Source organism: Morone saxatilis, unplaced genomic scaffold, assembly GCF_004916995.1.
Source record: "Morone saxatilis isolate NCDOM2014 unplaced genomic scaffold, NCSU_SB_2.0 Contig24, whole genome shotgun sequence".
Taxonomy (NCBI): Eukaryota; Metazoa; Chordata; class Actinopteri; family Moronidae; genus Morone; species Morone saxatilis.
The window spans coordinates 13,065,814-13,090,939 of NW_023339807.1; the positions used below are offsets into that span (position 1 = coordinate 13,065,814).

The 25,126-nt window shown below is 39.7% G+C and overlaps 1 protein-coding gene across 1 annotated transcript; it reads left to right on the forward strand.

Moving 5' to 3' along the window:
* The first annotated feature begins 15,937 nt into the window (after window positions 1–15,937).
* sp8b (sp8 transcription factor b) lies at window positions 15,938–18,834 on the forward strand. The gene is made up of 2 exons (XM_035672741.1): window positions 15,938–15,958; window positions 16,458–18,834. The coding sequence occupies exons 1-2, from the start codon at window positions 15,938–15,940 to the stop codon at window positions 17,793–17,795; spliced, it is 1,359 nt and encodes a 452-aa protein (XP_035528634.1). The 3' UTR covers window positions 17,796–18,834.
* Window positions 18,835–25,126: the final 6,292 nt, after the last annotated feature.

Here is a 25,126-nt window from a genome sequence, read left to right on the forward strand (position 1 = left end):
CTTTCCCTCGAAAAACCTGTGGAGATAGGGGAGTCCCTGAACGGCCACACACGGCTGAGTGAAGTGACAGACTGAACAAACAAAGACAACCTTGTGTGTGTCTAGTCTTGTTTGTGGATGATGAGTAAAGCTTGTTTTTGGGGGTTTTTTTTACATGTGAGAAAGGAAATATCTGAGGTTGCTATTACATGCAGGTGCAAAGTTACTTTGTATTTGGGTACTCTATAATATATCTCCATATAAAGGACCAAAGTGTTTATTTCCTCCTTTTGTTTAAAAAGAGTCTTTATGATAACCATTTCTCTTTTGCATAACATTCACATATACAGAAATATATATACACTGTTTTTCCAAATACTCAAACTATTGTTGAATTAGACTGACATGTCACTGATATGATGTTCTGATTTAGAGGTCAGTTGTTTTTAGAAATTAAAATTCAAGGAAATTCATTATTTAAAAAAATGCAATCAGTTCAAAAATAGAAAAACTAAAAGGAAATACCAATAAGGGCTGAACATTCTCAGAGTGCTGTGCCCTGCTAACTTCTAGCCTAAATAAAAAACAAAAGCCTCCAATCCACTTTCTTTTTTCTTCTCAGTATCTCTATACTCCGCAACTTTTCTCTGTAAGAGCCACATTTTATCAGTCAATTATAAGTGCTATCGTTCTTTAATTTGCATATATGGGTTACACAAACCCCACCTGTAGGCCTCTGTGTAGCGGATGTGTTAAATCTATAGGCTCCAAACATCCTGTGTTGTGTCTATCTAAACAAGTGTCACAGTGTGGATGAACACATCATGCTGATTCTGTTGGTACAGTGAAACATGAAAATACAAATAATGGAACAGATTAAATGATCCATATAAACAACTCAGAAGAAATCCAGAATCATCATCGGAAAATAAAGCTCAGTGAATGACAACTTCAGTAATTCCTCCAAAGAAATTTGTATTCAAGTATGACTGAGTTTTACCATAACCCATCATAGCTTCTTTTACTATAGCACCACTGTTAAGGCTTTATGGTGGGATGTTAAGGAAGGAGGTGGGACTCTAAGCCAACTGCCCTAATGTTGTGATAGCTCTGTGTGTGTGTGTGTGTGTGTGAGTGAGCACATACTGGACATAGCTAAGGGCTCCCATGCTGACAGTTAACTGAGTAGACAGAGAGGAACCATAATTAGATTCATCTACTGGTATTGACAGACGCGACAAGACTCCAGTCGGATCAATACACACACTCACCATATTGTTCCAAATACCAATAACTGTGAATATCCATCTTAACTGCATTAGTTACAGTCAAATAATTAAATGTGCCCTTTTAAACATGGGTGATCCTACGTGTCAAATGTATATAAATACATTTATTTTTGGTTCACATAAAGAAGAGATCCTCATATGTGGAAAAAATATTACTTTTTTATTGTGCCATAGTAAACAATGTAATCAAAACATTCCTAACAAAAAGACTATTGTCCATTTTTGGCTGAAAATATTTTCATTGGTAACCCTTACCCTAACCCTACATTTACTGCCTAAAAAAAACTATAAAAAAACAAACTGATTCAGGTGCAACAACCAGTTACATTTACAATGTATAGCTGTTCAGTAACCCTTAAAGTTGAAGGGGGTTTTTTTGTACTTGATGGTGGATAGTTGATAGTTGAATTTATAAAAAAACAGACAGAAGCTCATATTTTCCTTTTCGATCACCTAATTTCACAGAAGGAAGAAAGATGCTATATCCTCCATCTTAACCATGTGTTTGCTCTGCTTTATCAGTATGTACATGATATAGTGTTCTTGCATGAATGACTTTGGCCCACCACATCCCGCCCCCCAAAAGCTTTTTTGCTGTGAATATCCCACCCTCGAACAGAGAATCCATTATTGACAACACCAAACACTCTCCTACTCCCTGCCATTGACGTTTGACCCCCTCAGTATTTTTTTTGCTATTCAGAATCACTGATAGCTTTTTGTTTGCCATAACTGCCTCACTTATATTTCCACAGACGTAGTGCTGCATTGACTGACTGCCTGTGAGCAATGCAGATAGCCCAGCAGTGTATAGCACATAATAGCCATCATCTTCTAGCCTTTAACAATGCTGTTAAAATTAGCTCAATGGTGACATCTTGGCAGCCGTAAAGCACGTCAATACATATTTTGTGCTAGCTGAGGCAGAACTTAAGCTAATTTTGTACACCAAAATGAGAGACACATGGTAATTGATACTAATTAACCAATGATAAGCATAAGATTATTGGTGCCTTAACTAATGCATGAGATGTGCAACACCACATGAAACTGACAAACCTGATTCTTCTGAGATGATCTTTCACTCTCCTGCATATAGACTGAGTCATTCTTACTTCCAACTGTCAAACAACAAGCTACAAGCAAACTACAGATACTTCATAAAAGAAATACACTGTACAATACATGACACTTGAGAGGTTGTCATGAACAATTATGTGCTTATTTGCATTGAAATAAAGGTTAAAAGACCAGAAAGAGAAAAAAAAAACAGATTAGAAGTAAGAGTAAATGTGGTCATCGGTAACAAACTTGGAGCTTGATGGTTTGCAAGTTGTGACAGGTAATTACTCACACTGAAACGGTCGCTGTGAACAGGAGACGCGCTCATATTTGATGAATGATTCACCATGTATTTTAATTTCGTCTGTCCTCTGACCTCGAGGGCAGGCTAATGTCTTTTGGGTCACCCCGTGCACATTCACAGACAGACACTGCTCTCCGTCGCTCTATCTCTGAAACACACACACATACATACACACACACACACACACACACTGTGAGAGAGGGCTACAGGAGTCACAGTTAATGGGATTACCCCAGCAGTCCTGAGCCATCCCTAACCTCACCTCCAGGTCCCACTGTGGCAATCAGAGGCATCAGCATCCTTAACGCATCATGGAGAGTGCTTGCGATACCACGCTGTGGGGACCTCTGCTCTCTAACCTCTTAACACAGCAGCACTCTAACTGCAGTGACCTCTGCTGCTTTATAGAGCTACCCCCAGAGGAGACCTAAAAGCAGCATCCACCAGGTCACAGTATAAGACACCATTAACCCGAAACCTCCAGGCTGGACTCCGTGTGTTTAAAAATCTCTCCTCCGGCAATCACAGCAGCATCAACACCTTGTAGGTTGACCCTGTCACACAGCGGTCCAGATACTTGATCTTTAATGTGGGGGTCACATCTCTAATGGATCTGTACTCGTGTGTCTGTGATATGTGTAGCTGACAATAAAAAGACATGCTAATTTTTATGCTACTTTGATACTGAAAACACAGGAGCGGGTACACATTCCTTCCCATCCACACTCCCAACACGATTACTTAGAAATGAAGCGGAAAATGGAAGCGATTTATTAACGAGACATTAGAGGCACTTTTAATAACCTTCCCATCCTGCTCAGCAGGGAGCTGCGGATTACACCACACAGGTTTCGGTGACACCAGAAAGGAAGTCCCCCGCCGGGTGTGTGAAGAGCGCAGAGGGACACAATACCCAGCCTGGGGTTCTCACATCCCGCTCTGGGCCCTCACCCCAGGGGGAAGGACAATGGGTTAAAAAGGCATGAATGTCCTGCCTATCCAGGATATAATGTAGGTGGCTGCCACTGGGTCTGAATGGCCTGACAGAGCAGCGGAGGGAGAGGCACAAAGAGCCCATAATAAAAGAGATTCCTCGGGTCAGTAAAGCATTGCATTCACTTTGGCCTCCACAGCTCACAGCCTCTCCTCTCACATTCACCTTTAGTCTAAACTGCAACAGCTATAGGAGATATTTAAAACAGCAAATATATCTTTGAAGCGTAAGTGTTGTTCTATTGTCTAGAAATAAATCTGAAAAAAATCATCAACATTTAAATACTTTTAACATCATTATTCATCACTTTTGTGAATGGAGGAGAGATATGTTTTAAAAAACGAATACTAATGTTTTTGTTATCGTTATAAGCAGAAGTGGCAGAAACAAATTGTACATGATATATTTAAAAGGAAATGTAAGGTGTTCATTGGAGCTTGTTTGAGTGCACTTAAGAAAAAGGGATCCAGTTTAAAAGGAAACTCCCACTAAAAGTAGGGAAAGGATTAGAGAATTCCGAAGTATCAGGTGACATATGTTCGTGCAGAAGTGTGAGAAATCAACAGCTTGATTGTGTCCTTTTAAACGCTCACAAGCTAAGCAATGGAAATATGCTCAGGTTAACTTAAGATACTTCCTCTAGCATGCTAATAGTCAAAAAGTGTAAAGATTGATCTTGTGCAGCAAAAGAAAAAAGGAAAAAAAAACACCTATGTAATATATGCAAGTGTCTCCATTGACTGAATAGAATGAACAATCATTAAAATGCATAACCATTGTCCAATTCACTGGCTGGGACAATCAGATAATGCAAGGAGACAAGGGATGATGCCTACACAGTCACATGCCTTTACTGCACCCTTAATCTAATTAAAGTAAATAAACTTATAACTGATCTCCTCTGTGACAAAACACTGCTGAGGAAGCTAATTTGCTTCCTTGTTGTGGCTCCAGAAACAGATAATACTGTTTTATTACACAAAGGTCACCAGGGAAATTAACTTCTGGGCCAGCAAATAAAAGAAAGGCCTGGCACTCAGAATAACAAGTACATACTGATTACATTCAATCATGAGAGTCCCAGTTGGATAGGACGCTGACCTTTCTGCTGTCTTGTCAGGAAATAAGATATGTAAACGCAGGACGGGCCACTTACACGGGAGCATCTCTATGTTGTATTGTGGAAACAATCTAGCCAGGCAGCCACTACAAGGCAGATTGTACAAGTTATCCGTTTGAGGGAAGTTTAATTTTAACAGTTGAATAGAGATTCATTGCTTTTTTTTCAGACTCGAAGAGCAATAAATTGGATTAAGAGCACACAGCTGAATTCACAATGAGTGAACACAAAAAGTTTCAGTTTCTTTGTCTCCTATTTACAGCTAAGTCTCAGGGTATTATTAGTCACCCTCCATTAATTCAAGTTTTTCTACTTATATGAGATGATTTACCATGAATCGACAAACTAGCAATCATTTGATGATTATCTAAATTCATTTTGGGTATTATTTATTCTCCAACAAACACCAAGCTGGATTTTTCTTTTATTGTACACTTTCATTTCATTTCGTGCCTCTCCTGCTGGTGCAGTTAGTCACTGTCTCCCTCTTTCTCCATGATTGATGTTTACAGGTCATAGCAATACTCTTAACTCATTAGTTAGAAAGGGAAAGATGGGAGCACTTGCTGAAGTGAGATATTGCAGAGGAACAGAGGGAGCTACTTCAGTGGGGAGACAGAGAAACTTAGCGTCAGTGTGATAATAGCCCCTGAACTATTGCATGTTTCAATCAATGGAGACAGAAGTAAATAAAAACCAGAGGGGAAGATTCACCGGCATCGATCCCAGCTCAACACAGACCTTGCTGACAATCTATGGTCTGGGCCAGTAATGCTCCCAGTCATCCACAAAATCAATGAAACTCATCCTTTCAATAGCATCCAATTATTAGCACAAAGTAAAGGCAGCCTTCCACGATAAATCAGAAAACTTTATTGAAAAGCGACACAGACAAGATAAATGCTAATTGGAATGTGAATAATGTGCAATACTAAAAACAATACTATTAAAACAGTCTCTAAGACCATCAGCTAGGATGTTTCTAACTTGAGTTGCATTTCATTGGATGAAAACAATACTTAAATGTGAGTCTGGTCCACCTGAATGATCAGGATCCATATGGGTCTTAATCTTAGCTACCAGAGATTTAATGCAATACTAATTTCAGGTTCATCAGTTTTTAAGCATCAGTTCAGTTCATCAGTTCATGTGCCAGAGCTCACACATATGAGAAAAAAACACAAGATCTATCCCTCCAGGATTTCACTGGCTTTTTTTTTGGAATTGATTGTGGCCTAAAATTCCTGATTTCACGGCAAAAGTTTCAATGCATGTTGCAGTTTTTATGATTGGTGAAATTCGCAGAAAACTACAATTGTACAAATTTGCAGAAAAATTGCAGTGATTGGACAAAGTGCAAGGTCGTGCAGAACTGTAACAATCTCAAGATCACAACTTCGTGGAGGGTCTGACAAGATGCAGGGATGGATTATTAAAGGGTCAGTCCATGCAAATTCAGTGGTGGAAGAGGTATTCATATACCACACTATATTATATTCCATTAAAAGTTAGCTCAAAATTTAAATTGAGCTAAAAAAAATACTAAATGTACCAAAAGTAAAAGTACACATGAATTAGAATGGCTCCTGTCAGTGTATATTAAGATATTATTGGATCACTGTTGCTGTATTAATATATGAGCAGTATTTCAATCTTGTAGTTGGAGCCAACTATAACAGCTTCATATACTCTCTATAGTAACAAGGGCTGTTAAATACATTTTGTGTAGTATAAAATAGCTCTGGTGGTATCTAGTCACAAAATAAATCAAACATAAGTAGAATTATAAACCCAGTATTTATTTGCCTAGGTTCTGAGATTTCTGCTTCCACCCCGATACAAAGGAGGTGAACTTAATTATATTTGAGGTTCTCCTTGCTTCTTGGAAATGTCTTGCCTTTCCAGTAACAATGTTGCTTTTGCACAGCATAATGCATAGATTATATAATATGTTGTTTTTAGTAATTTAGGTGGACTGAACCTTTAATAATCCATCCTTGCATCTTGTACACATCCTCCATATGTGATCAAATAATCTATGTGGATTTTCTTCATCATTTCATGAACTGTATTGGGGCTTACGAATAAAATATGTTATTTGGTAATTTGGTTAAATTGGCGCTTTTAGCTTGACATGACCAGCTGTATGTGAACCTCACAGGACAGTACAGGGTTTTTTTGCACTTGCTCAGTGTGGTTTACATTAGGTGAGGGAATATCCAATGTTCCCCTCTGCTGGCCCCTGAGTAATAACCATTAATTTCCCATCATAGTTTGTGTTAATTAAAAAAGCTACAGGTTTAATTGCCGTTAAATGTAATGATGTTAGATCCCATGTTCATGTGTTCAGCTCCACCCATCACTAGCTCGTTAGTCAGACTTGCTGCATTTAATCAGATGGAGAAGGAAGACTTGTCTCTAATTATCTGCTCCATCTCATCATTTAATCTTACTAAAACAGCTCCCCACACGTGCCGAGGCCTTATATACTTATATGTCTTAGCTCAGATGAGTGCTGATGATGAGACACTGACATAATGTGTTCTGACAATTATTCTGTAATTATTTGTTTACATATACTTTATTGTGTGTGCATTCAGACCAACTATGTCTTATTTCACCATTCGAGTGTGTTGCATACATAAATGATACATACATGATTTGTATGTTATGCTCTGCTTCATTTTATTATATAACATCAAATCTACCAACATGGTGTCACAGTATCATGTAAAATGAGTGAGTGCTATTAGATTTTATAAAAAATTACCTCAGTGGTGTTAGCTCTTTTTTTTTTTATCTATCTCTATATATATATATATTAACATTTATGTCAGAGTATGTTATTACTCAATTATCACTTGTTTTGCAGTAAAAAAAAACAAAAAACTCCTGTAGGAGCTATCACAAGTCATCTTACTGTAACAGTTTTGGTAAATTAGCCATATTTTTTGTGGCTTTGATGCTGACCCAGACTCATAAAGTTTTACAGGTATTAAAAAAAAATATATATCTGCAGTTCTTCCAAAATGGCCTCCCGGTGCAATGTCCTGCATTGTAATTTAGTCTGAGTTGCAACAGAGTGCAAAACCAGCTGTTGTGGAATCGTGCACTAAACAGGAAAGTTCCTGTAATGAGTGTGGGAGGATCATGGGTACTGCTGCGCTAATTTATGAGTCTTCTCCAATGTCATAAATCTGCTACAACACCGCTGCTGTTATAGAACAGTAAAACTCCTCCTCATCCAAAAATACTTTTTGGTGATGTCACCATTCAGAGAGCTGTCAATCACATGCTTTCTCATTTGCTAAAATAGTTAATATCAATACCAGTAAAATTACTTGCTACTAAAGTCAAATTCCTAAGTGTCATATACCATATCAAGACTGAGGTTAAATGTATGTGTCCATTTCATGTAGTCACATGACTAACCATGCCAGCATTTGAGAAGATATCATAAACAGATGTCTAGACTTCCAGCCATCACCAAGCCCCCCTGAAGGATCTCATATCAAGCGTGGGCTTCTTTCACTGCATTGTTGGATGAGGTTGCTGGTAGAGCACACTTGCTTGCAGTATGGAGGGGAAGAAAATCTGATTAAACAATTAGTGTCAATTAGCCCCGACCAAATCATTCTACAAACAATTGGTCTCTAGTGCCCGGCTTAATTACAGGCGACTTTCAGCTCCTTATCATGAGCCCTGTCGCCCGTGATTCATGTCCGACTCACGCCTGTCCCTCAAGCACCATCAATTATCCACCAGTAAACAAATCCACCAGGCGAAAAAAAAAAAAAAAACAGCTCTAGGTCCCAAGCCTGATTAGCATACCTCTATGTATGCTCGTCAGCTGCTGTGCAACTACAAGTGATCAAATCAGTGATGTGATGAGATGAACAGTATTGTGAGAAAAGGATAAGAAGAGATGATAATCAGGATAAAAAACACAGTTTGACTTGAGTTAAAATCACAACATTTTTGGAAGAAGCTGTCCTGATTCTGGAGGAGGTTGTCTCTGGGCTGATTGAATACTGGCACATGAACTATATTATGTTTATATTATGCCATCATACCACATAAGTGATTCATTTGATGCCAGTCTCTGGAGAGATATGCTGTGTAGTTTACAGTGCTAACAGGAGGGATTTTGAAGTTTTTGATCGTGCAAACACAAAGGCATACAGGCACAATCACATCTCAAAATGTGAGGTCAGAGCTCTTGATTTGAACACGCAAACACTCACACATATACACCGAACATACACAACGCACAAAACGAGGAGAGCGACAGCAGGCGCGATGACATGTTAAATTACCCTGGTGATGTATGGCTTAATGAACCCCTTGTGTTGATCACGCTCCACATTAATCAACAGCCATGAACAGATTCCCTTATTTTCTCAATGCTGCCTTGATAAACTGCAATTTCATTTAACCTTGGACAGCAACTTTAATAGCTTCCACAGGACAACTGTCAATACTTCCCTGGGTATACAGTGATTAAATTGCAAGGCGAGAAGTGTGTCCCGGCTTCTTCCTTGTGCTCATCCTGCGTCTCCCTCTCTACCCCCCCACCCCCACCCCTTTTACTTCAAATCACAATTTGTACTTTCACACTTGCACAGTCCGCACTTAAAAACCAAAGTCAAAACAGACATGTTTGGACTCTGCTGTGCAATCACCGGAATAATCTGTTGCTGTTTGTTGTGGTTTTCTTTTGACACAGACCTTAATTTGTCATTGCAGCAACCCACTTTTACATGATATTAATGCATTTTTATCAGAAGAATAACCTGTTGATTCTTTTTCGGTATGTCTGATTTTAGTCATTGACATTGCAAAAAGTTATTCTTTATATCTTTTTCAGTTGTAACTTGCTCTCTGTGTGTTGTTTACTCCGTAGATAATGAACATACCCCTTCACTGCCCAAAACTTTCCCAGGATGCACTAAATAATTACTCAGAAGTAAGCTGTCTCCAGAGCTAATATTTCCATCACATTTATTTGCGAATTTTGTTGTTGTCCGTGAGCTCAGTGGACAGGATAAAACAAGATGGTGACAGGCAGTGACCTGAGCCCTGTCATAATGATTTTCTGTGATATCCTCCACCCTTGTCAATTTAGCATAAATTATCAGCCATGAAAGACCTGCTGGCTGATTAAAACCAATTGTCTGGGTAGGGAAGGACAAGGCAACCTCTTTATTATATGATAAACTAAGTTAATGGAAGAAGACAATCTCCCCTTTGGGAAATCGGACTGACTCTTAATTAAAGCATTGTGTTTTTTCTGCTGGATATAAGGGCCTCTCTGTTATTCCAACATGCACTTGAATAAAACGTTAAAGATAATGTGATAGATACACTGAAGCAACACATCAGAAATGGGGAAAAAACAACATAGTTCTTCCTGTGTGAATATCTGATGTGAGAGGGAAGAGAGGAAGAAAAAGGAACACATATTTGTGCAGCTTGCAAATGTAATCAACGCCAATCAGATAATATTCACTCTCAACAAATAATGCAACTGTGTGTTTTAACAGATTTGTTTATCAAAAACACATGCCTGACACTTGGTAATTACTTGATCTCAGAACACATTATCACCTTTGGCGAACACGTTTCATTATCACATCCACAGCTGAAAAGATTCCAAGTTGTGCGTCACATGTTAAGCAGAAGAAAATCAGTGTTGTTGCGCAGCCTCATCTCCGCTCGGGGAACAACACAAGTTTGCCTTACTGTTGTGCTCCTCCGATGACATAACAGAAAAGCAAACATTTCTCTGTCCTGTGCCTCTCGTTGGCTTCCTCCACCCACACTTGAGAGGTGACAGGCGTACACCCGGACTTCCATTATTATCCAACACAGCAAGAATGCCTTCAGGAGGATAATTACTGAAACTTGAAGAGCCAGGGCTAATCCTAAGTACTTCACTTTGTATGACTGCCTCGCCCGCCTGTCTCTTAGACTGCCGCTCACACTGACAAAGTGCAATGTTGGGCTCAGTGAAAGTCAATAAGAAGACCTCATGGCCCACAGATGTAGCAGTCAAGCCAAACGGCGGCAAAATACACTGTTAGCTCTGTTTATCATAAACAGCCTCAGTTTGAAATGCTGTAATCTATCACCTCAGCCAGGCAAACAAAGTGGCCTGGGAAATACACATCATAACATGCAAAAATGCTACCCAACAAATGCCTAAATTAATTATTCAACTAATTTTATTCTGACAATAAGACTTTTGGTGAGAGAAGAGCAAACAATCCAGATAGACTGAGGTAGCAGCCCTGACCATTGAATGTCACCGCTGCTGCTTTTTGACTGACAGGTGCTGAGACAGATCATTAGCACCCTGTCTTGACATATTTGCGTGACAAGACCCATCACATGACACCCACTGCAATTCTGAGGATGTTCGTTATTTAACATACAATTATCTTAATATAGGGAGACAAATTATGCCCATCCAAATTACCATTCACATGGTTTCCATGTAAACCAACAACATGGCAACTGTGAACAAAGAAGCCAGTGCCGGGGCTTGTTAAATATAATAAGCAACTTTAAATTAGAGCTTTTAAACAGCCTGAGGAGCCTGACAAGCTCATTTTATGATTTTATTTTATGTGAATGTAATAAATATATAAATGTTGACCTGTGGGTGGTGATGAACAGCGTCTTGTTTTGATTTTTGCCACTAACAGACACACAACTTGAAAAGCATAGAGAGAGTTTTTTGGCGGCGCTCTCCATTCATCCCAGGAGGAACCAGAGGCTCCCATCCTGCCAGACAAAGCCAGGAACAGCTGGCTGATCGATACCCGACAAAGGCTCAGAGGTTAGAGCAGTCAAAAGATTGTTAACTAGCCATTTTATTTGCCAGACATTTATATCATTGTTTATGGTTCAGTGCACCCCTTCAGTACAGGCCATGCTGCACACCTGTGCTTGGAACACTTTCAGGACCCCTTCACCCACTTTTCATGACCTCATGGGCGAAATAAAAATGGCACACCATCTCCAAGTTAGATAAAATACAAGATAGATAGATAAATATGGTTGTTTGTGTATATAAACAGTTTTTTCTGCTCTATTTACATCATCAATATTCATGTCACCACCTTTTGCATCATTGTCAGCAGCTCATTTAAAAGATAAAAGTGACCCTGAAAATAGCTGACTGGCTATCTGTATGAAGGTTTTAGAAAAAAAAAATGCATTAATGTGTGTATGTTTTACACCGAGTGGGCCATGTGCAGGTGTGAGCATCCACCGGTGACAGTGGAGGATGGGATTGGCTCATATTTGCACATTCCTGCATATGCATGTGTATTTATGTTTGTGTGGATGTGAGTGTCAGTGTACCATGCATCCCAGCCGGTAACACATGGCTTTGCTGCCACCACTCTGGCTCGTGTTGTGAGTGTCCCTGCAGGCTGGCAGAGAGGGGAGAGACCCTCTCTGTGGCTCACCCAGGCGAAGAGGGGCTTCCTGCACATCTTTTGTCACACCATTTGGGCCCTTGTGTCTGTGGCTGCCCCGCTCCGGACCCACTTGGCAGCTCACAGTGCAGACGGACATCTGCTCTTTCCAACCTCCTGGTGAACAGAGAAAACAACAACCAACAGACCCTGCTCTCTTACTCTCTGCTCTGCATACAGCTCCACAGTGTCTGTGAGTCGGGTGACATTATTTTGATGCAGCAACAGGAAGAGTCACATCTATCTATCTATCTATCTCAGTGTAATAAATTTAATAAAGGACTGTCTATTTTTTAATTGTTATAAGTTGATACCATGAGTTTTAATAATGTACCCCATATATTTCTATTTTAAAAAATATTTGCTGAAAAAATGAGTGAGTAATTCTGAATATAAGCCCCTGAGCATAAGGTCTCCTAATTGCTGGTTAAAGCCACAAGTGATTACCTTCGGATTTCTTCCAGAAAAATCTTTGATAGGACGGTTCTTCGAGATTATTGCGCCGTTTTGTAAATCTCCACATTAAAGTATATTTCTGCATTTCTGCCTTGACTCCTTTCTCCCGAGCTCTCTAAGCGGAGTGATTCTGGAGCACGCAATATTGAACACACTTTGTTCGTGCTCAGCGGCCCAGAATAACTCGGTCATTATGGTGGCGAAAGGGACAGGTTTTGAGTTTGATTTCATGATGGTAATATAGCCCATGTGTGTAGGAGAAGAAAGCCTTCAATGGGGACATCTGTTCAATGCGGCTTACAGTTACAGCCGTGCGTTAAGAACAACCTGTGCACACCATATGAACTAGGACCGACCCTCTAGATGCTGAACGCAACAGGCAACAAAAGCCCTTTTTTTTTTTTTTTTTGGAGAGGCAGAATAAATTACACGATCAGATTTTGAAGTGGATTAAATATCTCGTGCACCTCTGTGGCTTCAGCCGCGAGACGTTTCCTGTTGAGGAGTTATCACACTGACCTCTGACATCAGTCTTGCTGGTATGATCACTTGGTAATTTGTCACCAGAGGCCAACATGCCCCCCTGTAGCTCATACCTCATGCAGCCCATACCTTGCTCTCCATATGCGTAAAAATCCCTATTGCGCACAATATTATGAATGACCATCCCCTCTCTAGGAAGAAGACAAAAGGGGGAAAAGCAGTTTGATCACACAGGTTTAATAGTCTCATGCTGAAATATAAACTTGAATTATCTGTGCACATATTTGTGGGTCTCTTTATAAAGGTGTTTAAGTGCAAGCAGAGGGAATCAGGGGGTCAGCGGAAATTTTCCAAGTTATTCCTAATTGAATTGCCAGTGTAACATTTATCTGCCATGGTCCACAGTCACATCGGCAGCAGGAGATGTTGTGTTTTTTACTCTGCTGAGAGCAAACGTCGAGGGTCAATCAATGCAGTGCAGAGCAGAGGAGCACGGTATGTAGGTTTTATTCTCCTCATTACTTTGTCACATTTTTATTCGCCTTTTAAACGCGGTTGCATAATGTCCACAGCTTTGCTATGGTTTTTTCGACAGTTTGTATGATTGGTTAGTTTGACGGAAATAAAGTGAATGAATGAGCAGAAAACAGATCGATACAAGTTCTTTCTTATCTCCAACGTCAATAAGCCAAAGTGAATGTGTGTGTTTGTGTTGTTTTTTTTTTTTCCTCCCGCTTATCTAAAAATCTGTCCTTGCCTTCATATAAATATATGTGGTTCATCGTGATTTCTCATTTCCCCTAAAATAATTAAATGTCGACACTTTGTGCGTTAGTTTGAGAACAAGCGCACACACATTTAAAGAATCACTTAAAATAGTGATTGAATTACCCATTTAATAAATGTCATTGCATTTTTTGAATTAATTATAAATATCGGTGGATATTGGCAATAAATATAACATGTGCTGTAAGAATGATAATTAAGATAAGTGCATGTACAATGTTGTTGTATGTGTTTCGGTGGGTGCTTTTTTTTTTTAACTGTGCAACATTATGAATAATTTTAGCTGTTTTAGACCTCCGCTCCTTCATTTATTTACACGTGAAGGTAAAGCAGTGTAAATTAATCCAAAAAGCTGTTGTCCAATCCTAGAAACACAAGAATTAATCAGATAGTCCATCTATCACGCTGTGTAATAAAGGAAGCGACATGGGTTAGGCAGATGATGTGATGAATAATCCCTGGTCGTTTTAATTAACTTTTCCCTGTCCTGTAATGACCAAGCTGGTCAACAGACCCGGTCAATAAGCATGTTAATATCAAACAAATAAAACTGCGGATGATTAAAAACCTCCTGCGTTATTAAATTTGAAATTCAAATGAAATTTATGCTTCCAGTGCACACTGCATGCTAATAGCGCCCACAGAGAGTCCCAAGGTTCAACACACCGCTTTTGCCTACAAGTTCTTATTATGTAACAGGAGCTTCCTCTATAGATTTAACAAAATGTCAAGTGATGAACCTATTCAGTATAACCAGCTTATCATTATATTTTCAGCCAGTGAAATCACTTACTTTAATAAATAATCTCAGTTAACCTCCGGCACCAGCATGCTCTAAATTGCCAGTAATTTGACTATTTTTTTTTTTTTTTTTGAATTTCGTAATTTTAAAGGCTGAAAATGTTCCAAAGTCAACTACGTCGACCCCTCATCATATTCTTCATCATCTGTTGGTTTTAAGAGCATAATAAAACGAATAATCCTCCACCGGAATGCACCATCTAGCAGTTTTAATCAAAAACCGTTTAGATAATTGAACACAATTACAGTAATGTGAAAGTTTGAGACTGTGTAATATAGGTCCACGACCAGAACAATGCAGCCTTTGTATCTTGTGTAATAGTTTGTGTATATTAACTCTTAAGAAGTTAAAACATGCAAAAATCCCGCGGGGTAATTTCTGCCAGAGCCAGCCAGAATAAGTTTTTTTAATATGAGGAAGATTCAAGAAAACACGAGGAGGCTTTATGGACTAAAAAACGCCTGAGCCCTGCACTGAAATCTGTAAACACACACGCAGGCCTATGCAACATGAAGTGGAGTTGACCCACTTAAACTTTCACTCACGTTTATATTTGGAGAATAGACTTTACATCAAACTTTTCAATAAGAAGTGATTCAAGCAATTAATTGGGAGCATGAAAGTTACTTGAAAATGCAACCTCTAGAAATGTGAGTTTAATTTTATTTACAGTATTATGCTGGCTGTTTTTTTTTCTTTATTTCTGCTGGTGCCGTGCTCATAATTCATCCACCTCTTCTATGTCTCTTTTTTCTTTTTTAAATCTACCACCGGCACAGGGCCATCGTCCCGCTTTCTTCAAATTTATGGAACGTGGTGTTCTGTAAAAATTTCAATAAGTGGCCCCCTAATTCCTCCTTCCTAATTCACTCTCATTTAACTTTACCTTCCTTCCGCTGTCTTTTATTATGGAGGGGGCGGTGGGGTGGGTGGGGTGGAGGAGGGTGGAGAGCTGTCTGAGGCGCCCTATTGATGACCTCACGGTAGTGTGTGGCTGTGCGGCGGGACGGAGCCGCTGATTGGTCGCCCGTGTCACAGCGGCACTTCAAAGCCGGAGAGGAGCCTACAATTGTGGAAGAATGGGCGGAACACATCATTGTATTGCACACCTCTAAAAAAACAGTGCTCTGATTCATAAATATAAAAAGATCCTCTGAGGAGGGCAGTGTTTTTGTGTGATGGCAACTTCACTTCTAGGGGTGAGTCGAAAGGACTTTCTTACTGGTTTAATTAGTTCTTGTCATTGTCCGGCGGAGGGGGATTAAACTTACAGCGGCCGCAAAGTAGCAGCAAAGGCAGTGCGTCGGTTCTATTTTCAGCAAGCGGGTCGTATGAGAAAGCTCGAGGCTCTCTAGTCGGGATATAAGTTTGTTTCTGGTGCTCAGAAAACACGCATGTTTCCCTTGGTGTCCTGTCTGGCATGCATTTGTAAGCGCAGTGTGTCGCGTTTCAGTTCTCTACTTTCAGTTCGTCCAGGTAGGAGGCGAAGATAATAATCTGCTGTAATGTCATTTCAAACTTAACCAATAGCTTGTTATACATCTGCTCAAAGTGTGTGTGTGTGTGTGTGGGGGCGGGGGGGGGCAATTTACTAACTGATCCTTCTCGTTGGAGTTGAAATGCTGCATGAAACTGTCTGTAATGAACCTGTTCAACTTGTTAGACCGAGTTACTCACCGCTTTTCTCGTCCCTTCCAGGAGGAGCCGAGGTTAGGATCGACTCCTTTAGCCATGTTAGCTGCAACATGTAACAAAATAGGGAGCCCGAGCCCTTCACCGTCCGCAATTTCGGATAATTCCTCGTCATTTGGGAAAGGCTTCCACCCGTGGAAAAGAGCCGCTGCGAGCAGCTGCAGCCTCGGAACCGGCCTGTCCGGCTTCGGGGTGTCCCGTAATGGATCCGGCATCTCGGACTCTTTCGGCACCAACAACTCCTCCGGATCCAGTGCCTTTTCCCTCACGTCTGGTACCTCATCTAGTCCGCACTTTGGAAACGATTATTCTGTTTTCCAAGCGTCGGTTTCGAGCAGCTCCCAAGAGTCCAGCCACCAGCCGGTTTTCATCTCCAAGGTGCACACCTCAGTGGACAGTTTGCAGGGCATCTATCCGAGGATGAGCGTTGCGCATCCCTACGAGTCCTGGTTCAAATCGTCTCATCCCGGTATCCCCACAGGAGAGGTTGGAACCACCGGAGCCTCTGCGTGGTGGGATGTGGGAGCGGGATGGATTGATGTTCAAAACCCTAATGGAGCAGCACTACAAACGTCCTTACATTCCGGTGGACTCCAGACCTCCTTGCACTCTCCTCTGGGCGGATATAATTCTGATTACTCGAGTTTAAGTCACTCTGCTTTCAGTACAAGTCCCTCTCCACACCTGTTGACAACCGGCCAGCACCTGATGGACGGTTTCAAGCCGGTGTTATCCTCTTATCCGGACACAAGCCCCTCTCCATTAGCCGGGGCAGGGGGGACTATGCTCTCCGGGGGTCCACCTGCGTCTTTAGCGGGGTCTCCGAGGTCATCTGCCCGGCGGTACTCGGGCAGAGCCACCTGCGACTGTCCAAACTGCCAGGAGGCGGAGAGACTGGGACCGGCGGGCGCCAGCCTCCGGAGAAAAGGTCTCCACAGCTGTCACATCCCCGGCTGTGGGAAGGTTTACGGGAAAACGTCGCACCTAAAGGCGCATTTGAGGTGGCACACCGGCGAGAGGCCGTTTGTGTGCAACTGGCTCTTTTGCGGGAAGAGGTTCACGCGCTCCGACGAGCTCCAGCGACATTTACGCACACACACCGGGGAGAAAAGATTCGCTTGTCCGGTGTGCAACAAGAGATTTATGCGTAGCGATCACCTGAGTAAACATGTAAAAACTCACAGCGCCGGAGGATCCGCCGGCTCTGGCTCCGGGGGCAGCGGAGGGAAGAGGGGGAGTGATACCGACAGCGAGCACAGCGCGCCGGGAAGCCCTCCGTGCCATTCCCCAGACCTGTTGCACCAACCTGAGTCGACCCAGGGAGTGGGCATGAACGGCCTCTAAAACTCCCCCTCAGTGAAGTAAAAAAACAAAACAAACTGTATAACAACAAAGTGTTGTGATGGAATTGTCCAAGCTGGACATGAAAGTGGACATACTTTGGTGTATGCGAAATGCTTCATCATGAATGTCGTCATTTGATGAGAAAATAGGCCTATACGTTTCTTTGACTTTTCCCAAGTGTTTAAGACTACTAATTGCATCATTTCATAGCTGTACCATCAGAAACTTCTCATTAATACATCCGCGGTGTGACAGTGTAATCAAGTTATTGTGGGCATACTGGGAGCAGAGCACAACTGAAACTTTTTCTCTGCAGCCTCGTCCTGAATTTTCCCCTTGATGTTTTATTTCCCCACGCAGGGTCTGAGATGAAAACACTGCTGTGAAAAATGTAGGCCTGCAAAGTTGCGCCACTGTTGTCATACATATTGTTTAAAACCAAACTGTGGCACTTTATTATGGAGATATTGTTCTTTTTTTTTGTCCCTGTGGGTGGACTGCTCGGTAGGAACCTGTAGAGTATACGAGGACGTGGGAAGGATGGTTTCATTATATCTGTTTAATCCCATCAACTGTTTGATAATGGAGGAGCAGTTGTAGGTTTATATCTCATATTGCTATTCGCTCCACAGCCTACAGTATGTGCGCCAAGTTTGTAAGTAGGCCAGATGAGGTTACTTACACTTCACTTCGCTGCAAAATGTGTTGTATATAATGAGAAATGTAGGTTAGAATAATTACAGCCCAATGTAAAGGTGAGTAATGTATTTGTCCAGGAGACGATTTTGTATAGGTATTTCTAGTTGTATATGGACTCTAGTAAATATTTGAAAATATACGGAAATGTACTTTGATTTTTCTTTGACATGATATGAAATGTATTGTGGGGAGTTATATTTAACCACGAGTTTTCTTGTATTTAGGGGTCTATCATTAGGCGCACTTTGAATTTATTTGTAAGGTTTGGAAATCATTTACTGTTTACCCACTCATTTAATTTAAGTAAGCATGTTGTAAAGTGATTTTAATTTTACAATGATATTTTTCTTTCTCCCTCCGAGAATGGCTTTTTATGTAAGCCACTCAATAAAGTCAGTATGAATTCAGAAGCAGTTGATCGACTCAGTTTGTTTGATTGTTGAGTCGATAAAATCTGTTTTTGAACAGCAGAACAGAAAGTCTGAAATTATGAGATGGGCTTCTAATTTATTATTTTATATTTCAACATTGTAGGTGTTTATTTTTGAATCGTGAATGTGAAATAATACAGGTATGGACGCGTTTCATGACCTTCGTGCCGCTGAACGTTTTTTCAAAGCAGGGTGGCCTGCAGCAGGAGCAAGGCCTCACCCAGAAATTAATTTAAATGTCAATAATAAAATTAAACAATTAAATGAAGTTAAAAAAAGAGTAGGAATTTAAATTCAGGCTAAATGCTATTATTCCCGGTTTGTGTCGGTTTTTCTCTTTGAGCGAAAAAAAACCTGAACCTGAAAACTTCTCGGAGTCAACACACACCTCATCACGTTAACCCACGTCTTTATTAGTGTTTACCAACTGCCTGATAAATATCACGTTATTTACTGTATTTACAAAGACACATGCTGTCATTTCTCCTTTTGGTTTTTATTAATATTTTTCCCAAATTCTGAAAATGTTAATTCAGGAGTTTTTTTTTTCTTGGTAATCAAACTTTCTTGATCAGCGGACATTCTTACAAAACAACTGAACCATTTATTGATTCCAAATTGTGTTAATAAATGCGCAGTAGGTTTGTTTACACGTAAATGCTTACATTATTTCCAATGGTTTGTAAATATTTAAATAGTGTAAAACAATTTAAGAAAAGATCATGCTGTGTCTTGTTCCCCTTCAGGTTTAATTTGATTTGATCCCAACTTAGACTTAGTCCTCTGCATATTCACTCAAATTCAAAATGATCAGTGATTTCATTTATTTATTCAAAATTTATTTATCTTAATTTGCTATTTATTTTATCTTCTGTAATAATGTATATTTGGACTTAAATACCTGTCTGAGGTCACACAATTAGGTATTTTTTCCATTTGCGCAGGCAACTTGTGTTTTGTATTTTCTGTCAGTCACAGCTGATAACAGAGATAATCCAGTTTTTCCTATTTAATCTTTTTTTCTTGCTTCTGTGTTTTTTACGCATTCAATTTACGCACATAAAATCCCTCCATAGTGTGCGCACTGACGTTCAGATCATCCTCTAAACTGAACCAAAATTACAAAGAAAATAAAATGTCAGCCCTTGTTATTATTACATTATATTATTTTTAGTAAGTATTGTTGCTTTTGCTGTCTTTTGGGTTTCCCGTGAGAGGTAAACTAAAGCCAGCACCTTTCAAACTTTAGACTTTAGACTGCTTTTTATGAATAGCTTTGTAGCGCCATCTAGCGCTTCTACCAACCAACAGCAATTTAAAGTCCAACTTCTCCAGAGAAATTTGTGGTTTGGGATTCTGGTGTTGTTTCAGGAAACTGAGAAAGCTTATTCAGAGTTTTGTTTTAAGCAAGCTCACTTTAAATCTTTCTGCTTTAAACAAATTTTACACTTTTAACTGTTTGTGCCGTACTCTCAGACTAAACCTTTGACAAATCCACCTGCAGTGATGAACACTTGGGATCTATGACGTCTTTTTGCACATTATGAGACATGCTTTCATAAGGACAACATAAGATTATCACAGTACCTAGGTTTACCTTCTTTAAATCTCACATGCTGCGGGTCTGGCTCAGATATGTGTCTTTCATTGCTGACACACAATCTGGAGATGAAAGCACATTAGAACTAAATGTACTCACTGACAACACTCTCAAAATGTTTGAAATATTAAGCAAATCAGAAATCAAAGTTAAAATACTTACAGATGTGTCACTCATTTTGTTGCAGTACATTAGGACATCTTATCAGAGCGACGGATATTCTTTCTGTTCAGAACCCACACACTCTCCGAAATTCCTGAAAAAGGTCCATAAGGACTTAGTGAACATTTACTTGCCTGTTTTCTTTTTTTTCTCTCTTCCTTTTTCACTTTTATCTTTTTACACAAACTAATATATAAAAGCGCAGACAGAAAAGGTTGCAGCTAGTGCACTTCCTGCCTCCTCTCATCTTTTCCTGCAATGGTTCAGTCAAGCAGAAATAACAGGGACAATAGTCAATGTTAAAAATGAAACCAAGCCAAGTTCAAGAAAAAACTTAAAACTTGGGACTGGGCTGCAGAGGCTTTTAAGGCCTGCAGCACAGTTACACTTAAAAAAAAAAGCTTTAATTACTTATGTTTTAAAATTCACTAAAAAGTAGGTAATTACAGCCAGAGTTTAAGCAAAAGGCTATAGCTGTTAGGCTCCATATGTACTGTATTATTTTGTCTTTGTCAATTTGTTTCACCACTCAAGGGAACAAATATACTCCCACAAAACCAGGACTGTGGACTAAACATGAATACTTGGTTATAATCAAGTTTTGTCCTTTGCATGAGGTTTGAAATATTACGTTGTTTGTTTATTTCGTACTGGTTTATTTAAGATGTAGTCTCCAGGGAAAACATTTTCAAATTCCATGCAAGTGTGAACCAGGAACTGAATAAAAGAAGACTGTATTTTGGTAGTAGTGGACAGTTTTTAAAAAAAAAATGGATATTAGCATAAACAGAGTACCATCTACCTGGACTTAGGACTAAACAATATTGCCATAAACTGCTATTAAAATGTTTGAAGTTGAGAAAATGATCAAAGATACATTTCTGTCAAAAAAACAGCAGTCTTGATGTTTTCAACTACCTCAGCAGATGACTAAAATATAAACTTCAAAATCATTAAATATGAACAGTCATTTTGGCCTAATGTGTTAGAGTGCACGTCTCAGCGTGGTCATGTCATCAACAACCTCCCAGACTGTTGCAGCATCACCTGGTCCTCAAAGGAATGTCCTGCCACTGCCCTCATTTGAATCAAGTTGGCCTCAGAGAGGAAGGGCACACATGCCAGGATGAGGAAGGTGAGCTGCCAACTGTGGATGAAGGCCACAGTAACAGTCAGAGCACAGTTTCCTGGCAGCCAAACCCAGCTTTGATCCAGTCATGAACACGAAAGAGAAATAATATAATGATATATAATAGGAATTTGTATGTATCAGTGATTTTGAAGTTGTATTCTCCTTAATAAAATTCAAATTGAATCACAGTCTTGACGGAGGCTTCATGGCAATGCCAGCTGCTATTGATTTGATGAGATATATTGGGGTTTTCTAGCTCTACCAGCAAATCATAGTGTTGTGGTAACACCTCTCACCGATGATGCGACTGTGGCCAATTTTGTGGTTAAAACCACCAACCGTATTGTCATTGTCATCAAACCAACCAATCTCCTGGGAAAGGCAATTTGACGAGGTTACAAGGTTAGTCAAAATAATTAACAGTAATTGCTGCAACACTGACACGGGGGTATGCCCTTATACAATCCTTTCAGCAATTTAGATTCAGTCATGTCCCAGGTGGTGTTTCACTGTTTTCACTGAGTGGAATACCTACAGACTGAACCTCACTGAGAGAAGCTCTGCTGTTTTTTTCCTCCTTCCTGATCCTCATCATCAGTGTCTATAAAAAAAATAAGTGTGAGTTCACAATAGGATCAAACTTTTCTACCTGAAAACAAACTTCCTGAGGGAACATCTTCAATGAAAGAGATTTAATAACATATAAAACTTATTTTTTTCCATTCAAAATCCTTGAGGCTGCTGAAACTCACATGAACCAGAATAAGCAAGATTTGAGATTAAAATACTTACATACAGCCATGGTTTTCTATGAAACCCGTTCCAGTGACAGACTGCTCCACTCATGATGAAGGTTCTGGCAGCAGGTGAGGCCTGAGCCAGTATCTTGGTGAAGGTGATACATAGAAGCTTCCATATTACAAAGACAATGATAGATAGGGACCCCTATATTGCAATATATGAAAGATATGTGACATCAAATATCACAGTCAATTAGTCGATGGACAGAAAATTTATGAGCAACTATTTTAATAATCGATTCATGAAGCCAATTTGTAAGCAGACATGCCAAACGTTTGATAGTTCCAGGTTTTCAAATGTGAGGATTTGATGCATTTCCTTGTCTTATTGAATATCTTTGGTCAGTCAGACTAAATAAAAGAAATTTTAATTATCAACTTGACTCAAATGTGATCAACATTTTTTAAAAAATGAAAATAAACCTCAATCGCAGCCCTAATCACTATGTCAGGGTTACACTGTAACCTAATGTTACATTACATAATAAAAGAAGTAGGCTTTATTTTGGCCATTTGCTCTGCTTTGTTGTAACTAGACAATTCGTTACTTGCTGGATTGGTGAAACTCTAAACAAAAACCTGCTCTCTGGTTTTAGAATGTTCGACCAACATGAACGGTAGAGAAATGGCTCCACCAAGTGGCACAAACATGTAAGTTTCAGATTCCGTTTCTAGATTTGAGTTTTCTTAACTTAATGACAATGCATTTCAGTATCCAGGGGGTAAAAAGGGGTTTGCACAGCAGGTTGGAATTTCTTTCTCAGTTCAACTCCAGTTAAATGTAAAAGTTGCCCAATCTGAGACATTCAAAGCTATAAATCAGTTTCTATGCAGAAACTGAGATTGGTGAAATCTTTTCCTGAATTTAAAATGACAGTTATGTAATCCACAGTTGTGAATTACACAGAACATAATTTTAGCTGTACGTCAACTTTGAAATAGAACAGAAGAGTTATTCTTTTTCTGAGCAAACACACAAAATGATCTTCAAATCTAATTTGCTGCAGGAAAAAGACAGGTGACAAATTAAAGGAAAAACCTCAATAAATGAGTGGAAACGTAATGAATGCAGATGATTCCACACAGGTCCACTGCATGGTACAATTAAGCAATTAACATCCAATCATACTCTGTGGCATGTATAAAAATGCTGAGCAGGCCCAGTTAATTCTGATTTTGTCAGAGGGATATTATAGTCTGGTGGCAGTGCATAAACCCCTCATTACAAAGATGACTGCACATTTGAGAGTTAAGTGGTGCAGAAACCATAGGCTCTGGTCTACATGATGTGGAAAAAATGATATGGTCAGATGAGTCATCCTTACCCAACCATGTTCTCGACAAGTGGGCGAGTGCATGTGTGTCGCACACCAAGAGGACGGTACAGGCCTGAATGCTTGACTCCTACAGTGAGGGGATCCAGTGCCTCTGTTATGCTGTGGGGGACACTTTGCTGGGATGGTTTGGGTCCACTTGTCCCCTTAGAGGAGTAGTCACTGCAAGGATGACAATGCGTCATCATAGTGCATGAGTCATCACTGAATGGTTTGATGAGTATGAAAATGGTGTGAATCACGTGATATGGCCTTCAGAAGCAAAAGATCTCAACCAAATTAAATGTGTTAGACAGCGGCTTCCAGCCCCATTATCAAAACTCCAAATAAGGGAATATCTTTTGGAAGAAAAGTGTTTATCCCTCAAGTAGAGATCCAGAGACTAGTAGAATCAATGCCCAGATGCATTGAAGCTGTTCTGGCACTTTATGTTGGTTTGTCCTTTAATTTGTCACTCGGCTGTATGTCATCAGTGAAGTTAAATGTGACCTGAACCCACATATAAATGTACTACTACTTTCTGCTAAAAATCATTACCCGCAGTGTAAATACTATATTAGCAGGATGGAAGTGGCATTAAAGGTGTTGTATCCACATTATACAATAATGTGTTCCTCAAATTGTAAACTATTTCAGTTTGATTTATTAACAGTATCAACATGAAAAGTGTTGTTGTGAAAAGATTAAAGTATTTAAAAAACCGAACGCAATTCAAGTTTGAAAGTTAATCTTACTTTCAAGCATAGGCCTACCGATGGATCAGAAAAATATGAACAGCTGATAAAACATTATCATGGACAACTGCACCTTATAATACACATCTTACCTCTGGTGAGGGCTCTTTTCACAGCAGACATTTTGACCTGTCAGAGTAGGAGAAGCACAGGTGTTACTAATAAACAATAAACAATGGCTCATGATGGGAAGCCATGACTGTGTGTCAGTGAGTTATCATGCACAACCCTGAAACCAAAGCAACTAAATTCAAATTTTTTTTTTTAAACTCATTTTTATTATTTACTTTTATTTATTTACTTACTAGACACGAGTAGATAGCAACATTGCTGTGTTTTTAATAGCAGTGCCGCACAGAGGTATAAGCTATATCAGGCTTTGGATACACAGGCAATACTTGGTTTTGGTCTTTTCATGGGAATTGTTAAAAAAAAATAA

Coding starts and splice junctions, on each gene's coding strand:
- sp8b (XM_035672741.1), top strand. CDS start 15,938: ATGGCAACTTCACTTCTAGGG. Junction 15,959..16,457: donor TGGCAACTTCACTTCTAGGG/GTGAGTCGAAAG, acceptor CGTCCCTTCCAG/GAGGAGCCGAGGTTAGGATC.